The 11,414-nt window shown below is 41.0% G+C and overlaps 1 protein-coding gene across 1 annotated transcript; it reads left to right on the forward strand.

Moving 5' to 3' along the window:
* The first annotated feature begins 1,939 nt into the window (after nt 1-1,939).
* Nucleotides 1,940-3,689, forward strand: LOC146693818 (C5a anaphylatoxin chemotactic receptor 1-like). Its single transcript, XM_085478815.1, has 2 exons — nt 1,940-1,996; nt 2,190-3,689. The coding sequence occupies exon 2, from the start codon at nt 2,202-2,204 to the stop codon at nt 3,234-3,236; it is 1,035 nt and encodes a 344-aa protein (XP_085334941.1). The 5' UTR covers nt 1,940-1,996; nt 2,190-2,201; the 3' UTR covers nt 3,237-3,689.
* The last annotated feature ends 7,725 nt before the right edge of the window (nt 3,690-11,414 follow it).

Below are 11,414 nucleotides of genomic sequence, written 5' to 3' on the forward strand. Positions count from 1 at the left end.
GCTTACCTCTGAGGACTCACCGTCTGTGAGAAACCAGCGAGGAAGCATCGCAATATGTACTTATGACAGCAACTATGACAAAATTAAACAAATACTGTACTGATAATGTGTTTTACACGGTAACAACTCCATGCCAGCTGGGACTTTAATGTTCGTCTTTATACCAATGCGCACAATAAGAGGTGAACTATGACAAGACTGCATGTGCAACGGGAAGCAAACCCACGTTCTTCCAAAGTCAGCAATTTTTAGAATTTCTAGAGAACATTTTGCTGACTCTGTGTTTGATCTTCTTTGTTATTTCCTGATTTTGTTAAAAACAGGAAATCCTGCCACTCAATTTTCCTCACATGTATTTATGTTTATGCAAATGTGTTTCTCTGTCTCTTTAATTCATTTTTCTGTCCCACAGTCAGTCTTCTTGAGGATATTTACCTAGTCATATCTTTAGTATGTAGTATGTGTTACAGTACTGTAAACTGAGTTGGCTGTTCTCTGGACACACATGCAGTTCTGCTCTGATATGTCTTGAATGTTTGGAGAATCACATTTTTAAAAACCTACTTTGCGTTAAAATTCAGGCATGATATTGTTCGATTTAAACTCGTCTATGAGGCAGCTACATCATGGGCGTGACAGATGCTCACTGCTGTTGTGTAATATCAGCATTTTCAACAAGGTTGCAGAAATGTGATGCATGGTGATCAACACAAAGGGAGCTCTACTTGTTTTCTATTACCACAGCTGAAACTCTAGTTCTTTTACTGTACTATAGGTTGTGAGTAGGCTAATTTGTGAATAATATGTATATATGATAAAGATGATGTGTTACTGTAAAATTATTGTTTCAAGTTTGACAATAAAGTCTTTTGTCCCGTTGAAACAGGAAATCATTTTTGAGTGTTTTTGCAAAATGATTAATTACTGCAGAAAATAAAAAGGCCTTCACACAGTTGAACAGTTCAGTGTTATTGGCACTACAATACACCAATGCAAAACTAAATACACTGACTGAGGAAGCCATTCTGGACCAGGCTGTGACTCATTACAGCTGGAGGTCCTGGGAGTACAGCCACTGTGGCCTCCTTAGCACCATGGCCTGATACACAATGATACACAACCTCCTGCCACATAATCCAAAAAAAATAACAATTAAATACTAAATTATTTTATAACATTGCTTAATCCATTATCAAAAGACAGGTGTTAGGTAAAAGTAGGAAACATATCTAGCTATCTGAAACCACATACAATGAAATCATGCTGCAAACATCTCAAAAACTTTATTTGCTCCTTTATAGCACATTGACTAAATCCCCCTAATGACTATAACACTAGGCTTAAAGGTCTAAAAAAAACCCCGACCATTTGCAATTGGGAGTACAACTGAGATTTATATTTTAAAACTCTAACACTTTTAATTTCCTAGAATTTCATGTGTGGCAAGGCTACAGTACCAGCATGCTGTGTTGTGTGATTAGACGTCACAGGGCTACTCCATGACATTTAGTATTCATACTTTAAACACGATTATTAAGACTTTTATTTTGACAAGATAGACATTTGAAGTAATTATTTTTAAAATTACCGATCCTGACATATCAATAGACTTTTATTTTATAGTGAGCACTGAAATAAGGGAAAAATAATTTGTAGCACTACCAGTAAACTGGTGAATAAAGCAAGCACGACAAAGTAGTCGAGGTCAGCTTCCATTTGTTTTTGTTTTTTTCTCAGTGTATGAACTATGATTTAATTATTTCCTGTGAAGTTACAGCTAAATTTTGACATAAAAACGGCATTTTTACATTAACCAATTTTTTTGATTGCAGTCATCAAATGTACACTCACATGCAGAGGACTTGTACTTTTAGCAGGAATCTTGTGCAACTGTGTTTGCATGGGGTGGGGTGAGAGTATAAAGCACAGAAGCAGACCAGCTCTACAACTTCCTCTCAGTGGTGACAGAGCAACACAAACAGAGGCTGAACAGTTGGTGAGTTAATACTAAAGTATTAGTTTGAATTTAAAAAACAAACATTAGCTTTTCTGGATTGAACTGTATTATTTTAGTGAATCATGAAAATCTTTTCGATGAAACATTTGTCACAGATATTGTTGAATGAATCATTCTCTCATTCTAATGTTAATTTTATGCACGACACTAATCTATACCCTATACTTCACAGTTGTAAGGAATCATGGATTACGGTGACTATAATTACACATTTCCTGATGATAATTACACATTTCCTGACATTATTGAGTCTGTGACTCCTGAGATTCAGCCGATCCAGATAGTGGCTCTGGTCATGTACAGCCTTGTGGTCCTGCTGGGTGTGCCTGGAAATGCTGTGGTGGTGTGGGTGACGGGGTTCTGCATGTCCCGCTCTGTCACCTCCCTCTGGTTCCTCAACCTCGCTCTGGCTGATCTTCTGTGCTGCCTCTCCATCCCCTTGCTTATGGTCCCTCTGGTCCATGACGATCACTGGCACTTCGGTCCGCTGGCCTGCATGCTCATCAGAGGCCTGTTTTACCTGGTGATGTACTGCAGCATCCTGCAGCTGGTTGTGATCAGCGTGGATCGTTTGTTGCTGGTCATTAGACCCATCTGGTGTCAGAACCACAGGCGACCCAAACAGGGTGCTTATGGATGTGTTGCTGTGTGGGTCCTGGCCCTGATAGGCAGTATCCCACAGTTTATGTACGCCAAGCAGATTGTGGCAGGTGACGAGAAGAGAGAGTGTAGGATGGAGTACACTGTAGACAGTGCCTGGCCTGTCTCTGCTTTTCGCTTCCTGATTGGATTCATTATTCCTTTCCTGGTTATTCTAGTTTGTCACTTGGTGGTTTTCAACAAGACACAGAGGAGAATGACACGAGGTCGGACCCGGTCCAAGAAAACCCTGAGGGTCATCATCGCTGTGGTGCTGAGCTTCTTCTTGTGCTGGATACCTCTGCACATTGTGGATTTCCTCATACTGACCACCCCTCGGGCTTCCCCTGTGAGCCCCAAACTTCACTTGGCACACGTTATAGTGCTCTGCCTGGCTTACTTCAACAGCTGCCTCAACCCTCTGCTCTATGTGTGTCTGGGTCAAAGCTTCAAAGACAGCATGAACCGCTCACTGCGTAACATCCTCCAGTTCATCAGCGAGGACCCGACTACCAAGATCAGCATCACCCATATGGACACCAAGAGCACCAGTAATGGCAAGGAGATGACAACAATATGATTGTGTACTGACTCTAATACACAGACAGGACTGGTGTAATATAACAATTTCCATCACAGTTGAAGTTTCACAAAAGAATAAGTAAATTCTGCTGGCCTTGGCTTGGATATGAGCCATTAGATTTGACTTGATTTATATGAGCAAAAAAAGGTCTGTGGATACAAATACCCTGCCTTCACTTTTCATGAGCTACTAAGATTTTTTTCTGGTTAAGTTCGGTGGTAAGTAAATATGTTTTAAAGAATCGTTAGAGGTTTCAAATGTGGAACCGTTACTCATTCTGCAACATTTCTGTGAAACATGTCTTATGCAACAAAATTCTTGGCACTTCTAGTTTTTTCTCTCACAAAAGGAATACTTTAGATTCTATTAAGGTATTTGTTTTTTATCATGTATCGTTTGCCTTTTTGTCATGTTTTTGTTCAAATTGTTTGACAGAAATAAAATATATACACAGAAGTTTGATTTCTTCACACCTGTAATTACAGAAAGGTGCAGTAAGTGTTATTTTCATACACCACAAGAGGAAGACACACTTTACATGTCTGAAGCTTCATTTCTCAGGGTTAAAAAACAGGTGGACCTTATGATTAATAACCTGAATCATATAAGTGTATTGGACACTACATGTGGCCTACTGTGGCTGCTGTAGGACAAACATGTTTCAAACATGTTTCAAGCATGTTTTCTGAGTGCATAATACTATTTTTTTACCCACTGACAAACATTTCAAGTCCTGCTAAATTGTAATAAGCAGAAAATCGAGCAGCAAAATGTAAAACTGCCTGTTTCCATTTAATAACACATTAATAACCTATTAAGAAGTGTGACTATTACCTGGAAATATCTCTGGTAGTTTCTGTGTAATAAGCAGGAAACAGCTGCAAAATGCAGAACTGCCTGTCTCTATTTAATAACAACTAGCTGATTAAAACAAACATTAGCAAGTCTTTAATGAACTGGAAAGACTTATACAAAATGCAAATTATTAAGTTGAAAGGAATAATACATATGAATATATTAGATTTGAAGTGTAGAGGACCCTCTTAGGAAAGAAAGTGGAACTTATTATTAAAATGTCCAGTACATAAAAATAAGATGCCATCCATGTTTTTCCACTTGTCTAATTCAGGGTTGATTGACCTCTAACCATCCAAACATCCAGCCTCTCTAACAGCAAGTAGCACCAAGCTGCCAGCTTCCATAATGCTTCCATAATTTCATAGAAGTAATGATAAAATGCACGATTATAATTTGTGCACATAGTAAAACAATTAATTCTGTCATGGGCCTGGGTCTGTGACCTGGGGATCATGTGTTATTTTTTGAGTTTAATGAATATTATGAGTTTTATTTGTCTTTCTTAATCATTTATGGTTGTGGTGTGATCTGCTCCTCGTTCCTCGTTCCCCTGTGTGTTGTTGTGTCAGTTTTGCTGCCCCACCAGGTCTGGAGAGTCCCTGCCTTGGAGCCAGCCACACCTGTGATAATAACTCACCTGTTGCTGATCTGCTAATCAAGGGGCTCTACTTAAGAGAGCAGTGGAGCAGCAGTCGGCACGGGATCATTAAACTAGAAATACAGTTAGTGCGGAGCTCGGGTTTTCAATACTTTCTTGTTGGAATGGTTAACGTGTTTAGTCGGCCAGTGGATGGGGCAGTACTCATTGTGGCATCTCTTGTTTCCAGGGTGATTACGGAAACGTGTGGAGGGAGCAGTACACAGTTGAACACAGGCATCGAGGAGGACAAAGCACAACCACGCATCACGGAGAGGAATCACGGCACGGGGAATTGGGAAAGCACACACTGTGGACTGTTGGCACTGTTTTCTGTGTAAATAAACTCGTTTTCTCCATTCTAAAAGTCCAGCATTTGGGTTCTCCTTCAGCCAACCCTGATAAATTCTTATTTTCCCTTTTCTGCACCCCCAAAAATGTTAGAATTACTTGGGGGGGGAATAGCTATATTTTGAGCACACCACACCTCCAACCCCTTGCCTAGATTTGGCATTAACAGATGCCACTGATGTTCAAAAACTGCCACAAACGATTAGAATAAATACAGGGGTAGAGAATATACAGTTCATATGTTACAAAAGTTCACAAGGACTGAAAAAAGCCCCGCCCCCTAACGGCTAAACCTTCCGGAAAAGTTTAGCCTTGGCTCTTATCTAGTAGCTAGCAAGTTCATAAACCTAGTGCTAAACTGAGAGAAGGCGCAAAAACAGTTTGAATAAGAGTAAACGTTTTCTCAACAAATTAGTGCACCAGGTATAAGAATCACAGCAATGCCAACAATAGTCTCTCCAGTTGCACCTAGGTTTATTTATGGCATTTTCAAACCATATCATTTTATTCTTCCGCTGAAGGGAGACTGTCTTTTGTCTATTTCTCTGTAAAAATTTATTGATAATTAAATAGTATGAAATAATAGCTGTGACTGTGAAGGTTCTCAGTCATCCAGGTCATCGTAGTCAAAGGAGCTTGCAAAGCTTGCAAATAGCTGTGACAACACGATCTGGCTATGGACTATGGACCCTGCAGATCCAACCCGGACGGCTGTCACGATGCAGGGTGCGATACTTGGTAGCCAAAAGCAATCAATCCAGTACCTTTTAGCTCAGTGAAAATCCCTCAGTGACAGCCAGGCTAAGATTCTTACGGCCATCCAAGAATCCCAGCCCAGTGGAGCTCCCACATTGGAAGCTGCTGCAGCTGCACCTATACCGCCACCTCTTCTAGAGAGAGCCACTCCTATTCCCCAAGGCTCAGCCATGTTTTCGGTTACGCCCTGTTTCCGGGACGCTGCTTCCCCTGAGCCAGAGCCGTTTTCTGGGGAACCAGGTAGTTGAGTCGCTTTTGCATAACTCAAAAACTATTTTCCAAGGCTCCAGTCCTGATTCACCCAGATGTCCATTAACCATTTATCATAGAAGTTGATGCTTCTGATGTTGGGGTTGGAGTAGTGCTTTTACAAAACACCCTCCAAGCTCAAACCATGTGCCTTTTTCTCTCGCTGCCCTTGTCCCACAAAAACAAAATTATGATGTGGGGGACAGGGAGCTCCTGGCTCCTGGCTGAGAAAGAGGTTGGCTCAGTGAGCTAAATAGCTACCTTTAGACCAGGAGGGCCAGGTTCAAATCCTGCTTGGAGCTCCTGTCTGTGAAACTTGCATTGGAGGAGTGGTGGCACTTGCTGGAGGGTGCTGAGCATCCCGTTGTAATTTGGATAGATCATAAGAATCTCATGTATCTTCACTCAGCCAAGAGGGTAAATGCTCATCAGGCACATCTTTATTCTTTAACTCTTTCAATGTTTCCATTTCATATCGACCAGTTTCCCGTAACATCAAACCGGATGCGCTCTCTCTGCAGTTTGCCTACAGCACGGAACCGGAAGAGGCTCCTTCCATCCTTCCTGCCAACTGCAAGGTGGGGGCGGTCATGTGGGAGGTGGAGGAGGAAATCAATTGGATTTTGGAGATGGAGCCTGACCCAGGCACAGGACCTGACAATTCATTCCAGCTGCAGCTCGCTCTAAGGTCCTGGATTCATAAGGCGAAGTTTGCATGCCACCCAGGAAGAGGTAGGACTAGTTCCCTAATTAAAAGACATTTCTATTGGGACACCCTGGAAAAGGATGTCTGAGAGTATGTGGCTGTCTGTCCAGTATGTGCACGCAACAAGTCTAACACTTAACACCCAGCTAGGCTTTTACAACTGCTCCCTGTGCCATGGTCACGTATCATGCTCGTCACCTGTCAGCTGACAAAAACTACTACATACTCACCATCATTGACAGGTCCTCCAAAGCCGCCCACTTTGGCGCCTTAGATAAGCTTCCCACTACCACTGAAACTACTCAAATTCTGGTTTTTCAGAGGACATTTTCATTTTCAGAGGACTACCTGTAGAAATAGTCTCCGACCGCGTCCTGCAGTTCACCTCATGAGCCTGGAAGGCTTTCTGCACCGCTCTCAGAGCCAAACCTTGTCTTAGTTCTGGTTATCATCCCCAAACAAACGGTCAGACTGAACGGTTAAATCAAGAATTAGAAACCATACTCCGCTGCATGACCTTGCATGGTCCACCTGTCTGCACTGGGCAGAATACGCTCGTAATTCACTCACATCCTCTGCAACTTGAGTAGCTTTCCATTCAACACCATCTACAGCGTTGTCGACGAGCTTGGGATCAGACTAGGCAAGCACTACTCAGGTCAGTCAACTGCCAACACCAGTATGCCTATCAACGCCGTTCAATTGCTCCAGTTTACACGGGGGGACAAAACGTATGGCTGGCGGGCAAGGACATTCCACTCAGGACTGAGTCACGCAAACTTTCACCACGGTATACTAGCCCATGGTGACGGGGGGGGGGGGTACTGTCATGGTTCGGGTGACTGGCAGAATTTTTCTGTAGAGCTGCAGACATCACTTTGAAGAGGCACCATGATGGGTTTATGGAGGACCTGAAATGGTAATTTCTCAGAACTTGCGTTCTGCCAGCAGGCAGGGCTTGACAATGCACCTGTGCAGGTGTAAACTTTACAGGGTCAGCAGGCAAACTGGTCATTTTAGTTAATATCAGTGGTAAAGAACAACATGCTATTTACATTTCTGTGGTAGATTTGAATGTAGTGTGATCCAACATGTTTTCTACCCTTTAAAGAAAATCAAAACATGGCACAACATAGTATGGTTTTCCAGTTATCCTTTCCTCCCTGCTCTTCCCTTGCCTTCCTCACAACAGTTTTTTTTCCTTTGGCCTGTGTTGTTCGGCACTGTAGCAATCAGAAGCCCTGTCTGAAGGCCAATAAAAATGTGCAACAGATTTATTTTCCCAAGTGGAACATTACAGCTTTGCCATACTGGTCCAATTGATTGATCTTTATAATTTATTTATTTATTTCCACTTTTAAGTAGGGCTGTCAGCATTAATGCTTTAACAGGGCATTAACGCTTTAACGCTGACAGCCCTACTTTTAAGTTATTACTATCGGAACAGATAGCATTTCTATCAGCTCAGCAAACACACAAACTGTTTGCGTGCTGTTTGTCTCACAGTGTGTTGCTAGCTAAAGCTCCAGCTGCTGTATTTCACAGGAAGAAAATAGAAAGAGCTAAATTCACTCAGAGATGGAGCAAGATAAGAAAGAGGTCAGGAGAGGAAGAAGAGCGGTTATATTTAAAGGTAATGACTTCTCGGTGGTATTTGATAAACTGGAAATTTAAAGCTTGCATGTAAGTCCTTATGTTTTTAAATCAGATACTGGATGTGGCATTATGTTTTTCGTATCACGAAACATGCTGCAAATCAAACTGAGGCAGACTAACTGCTATTTAAAGGTTGCTTGAAAAACTTTGCAGGTTAGTGCAGAGAAAAGAACAGTTTGTGGCTGCTACAGGGTGGCTGTGGTGCTCATGGTCAGACTAAAGATGACTTTTAGCTGATAATACTGAGATTCATTGACTGAATTCCACCAACATACAAACTTTATACCATCTAGAAAAAAAGACAGTATGAACAGTGCATTGTTAGAGCAGAGGATGGAAATCAGCCAGGACAACTCATGAAACATCTGCTGACATCATGCTGAGTTCAGTTGTGTCCATCCACAAAGAGCAGCAGATCAGCTGATCACAGCCTCTACACTAAGAAAATCTGCAGGAGCTCTCAGTAGAATTTATTTTCAGTCGTGTTTCCCCACACTGAGCCATTACAACCAAATTTAGGGTTCCCCCACCTGCTGAATGCAACTTTAACCCCTGACTGTGCTCATTTTCCTGTTTAGATGCAAAGTCATCCTCAACAATGTAGGCAACATAAACTAGACCCATTTACTTTCTTTAAGTGCATTTCAGATGCTGTACTTTTTAAGAGGCTCTGAAATGTACTCAAAGAGTAAAGAAGTTTAATCTGTTTAATACTTCAACTTTTACTGGAGTATTTCTTAACACTAATAACTGAACGACTTGTACCGAATAGCTGTACTTTTGCCACCTCTGATCACACCAGATATACAAGTGGATGAGATCATTAGACTTGTAGTCAAGACCGCCTAAACCAAGACCAAGACAATACCAAGACCAGATGGTATCGAGACCAAGACAAAGTTGAGACGAGACCGAGACAAAAAAGTCTTTAAACTGCAGCCAGATGCTGCTTCGTTTACGGGTGTCAGGCATATTTATGTGTTTTTGTGATGCACTCGCACAGCCCTCCTCACCGCTGTCTGTCTCACTCACTTACTGAGAGGACAGACGCACACTCCACTTGACTGCCGCGTCTCTCACCCTCTCTGTTTTTCAGATAATGATATTATCCTATATCCTCGCATGTGATTGGCCACAAAATGGAGGGATTGGAGCATAGCTGAGCCACTGTGTGGGAGCTGAGCAGCGAAAGGAAATAAAGTGAGGAGCCGGCTCTCGCTCAATGGGAGTCGACTCTTCTGATTTACTACAAAGCATTCTCTAAGCACGGCTCTTAGACCTGATGCTTTTGCGCGTGACACATTATCAAACGTTGAACGCAAAAATATATAAATATTCTGAAGTAGAGTCAATGTCAGCAAAAATCTGATAAATACGCAGTCTAAATGAAGGTATTATAAATTCATCTTTACTCTGTCTTCTTGAAAGGCTTTCTGAGTTTTTGTACATGCAGCCAGCAAAAACCCTGTAGAAATCACCAGTTAATCTTTGCGTATTTGCTACTCCTCCATCGAAAGTCTCATCAATAAAATATGAATGATGAAAAAGACAGATAACATAATCTGATATTAAGAACAAAACATATTGTCCCTTAACAAGCCTATTTAATCTGGCAAGCATTAGCATTTGAGAAGGAAGTTACTGATGAATGTAAACGTTGAGTAAAGGGACCTCTAGTGGCTGTCAGTGCCCGTACAGGTAAACACTGCATTTGTTTTAATGAAGAGCTTAAATTTTCTGTTTAAAACCAGGGAAACCAATATAAATAGGTCTATGACTTAAAAAAAACAAACTTTAAAATAACCTTATCAGAAAGACTTTAAAAAAACAAAAACAAAAAGATCAAAAGACTGGCTTCTAATCACCAATGTTACTTAAATGCAATCTTTGGCCTGAATCTAGTTCTACATGACACTAAAATCAAGAGGTTTTATCCTGTGCACAGTGCCACAGCCACTCAGCACATTCACATTTGTTACAAGAATAATCTGTTAAAAGCCACATATTATTCTTACAATTATGGGCTATAATTGTAACCCATTAAGCTTTAGCACTTACCCTGGTATAGAAAAATTAAAAACACACACACACACACACCATTATTTATTTATTGATTGTTTTTTTTTTTGTTTTTTTTCAATGTTTTGTCAGTTGAAGCCAATTGAAGTCTATCTAATAGTGCCAAGTTACAACAGGCACTTCAAAGCTCTTTATACTGTAAGGTTAAAACCGCACAGTATTAAAGAGAAACCCCCAGCAATCAAATGATCTCCTATGAGTAAGCACTAAGGCGACAGTGGGGAGGATAAACTCACTTTTAACAGAGAGAAACCTCCAGCAGAACCAGACTCATAGGAGCAGCCATCTGCTGCGACTGGCTGGGGGATAGTTGTGATGTCATTATATGTTAAGGATATTGAATTTCATGTGAAAATGTTGCTATAGCAATTGGTGTTTGTTTGCTAAAATTAGTGATTGAACTAATTAGATCTTTTCATGCCGAAGAATATTATAAGTGCAATTGTCAATACATGGAAGAAAAAAATTATAACAATTGCACAACAATGTGCACGTAAGAATCTTCTCAGTGTAGGAATTAGGGATGAAATTCGTCTGTGGGTCTGGGGAAACATACGCCGAGTAATTGCCGAACACATATTGAACAATAAGGTAAACGGTACTCCACAAATAGTAAGGATGAACCTGATGACGAAAAGTACTCCTTGTCCCAGAGACTCAACTGGAGCTCTAATAAATGAATACAAAGCTGAAAGGTTTCTGTAAACTCTGGAAAAAATACTTGCATTGCTCGTTTGTTCATTCTCCTCAGATCTGTTAATAGCTGAAGGTTCTGGAGGGTAAACATTGAATAAATCAGTGCTGTAACTGTCACTAGTTGACGTGTCTTCATCAGAGTTGTTCATTTAAACAGTGGTTGTAGGAACCTCAGCTGTTTCAGAAG

The sequence above is a fragment of the Copadichromis virginalis genome, linkage group LG14 (assembly GCF_057382275.1).
Source record: "Copadichromis virginalis isolate Kocher_CV1m ecotype Utaka linkage group LG14, C_Virginalis_male_GT1.1, whole genome shotgun sequence".
Lineage (NCBI taxonomy): Eukaryota > Metazoa > Chordata > Actinopteri > Cichliformes > Cichlidae > Copadichromis > Copadichromis virginalis.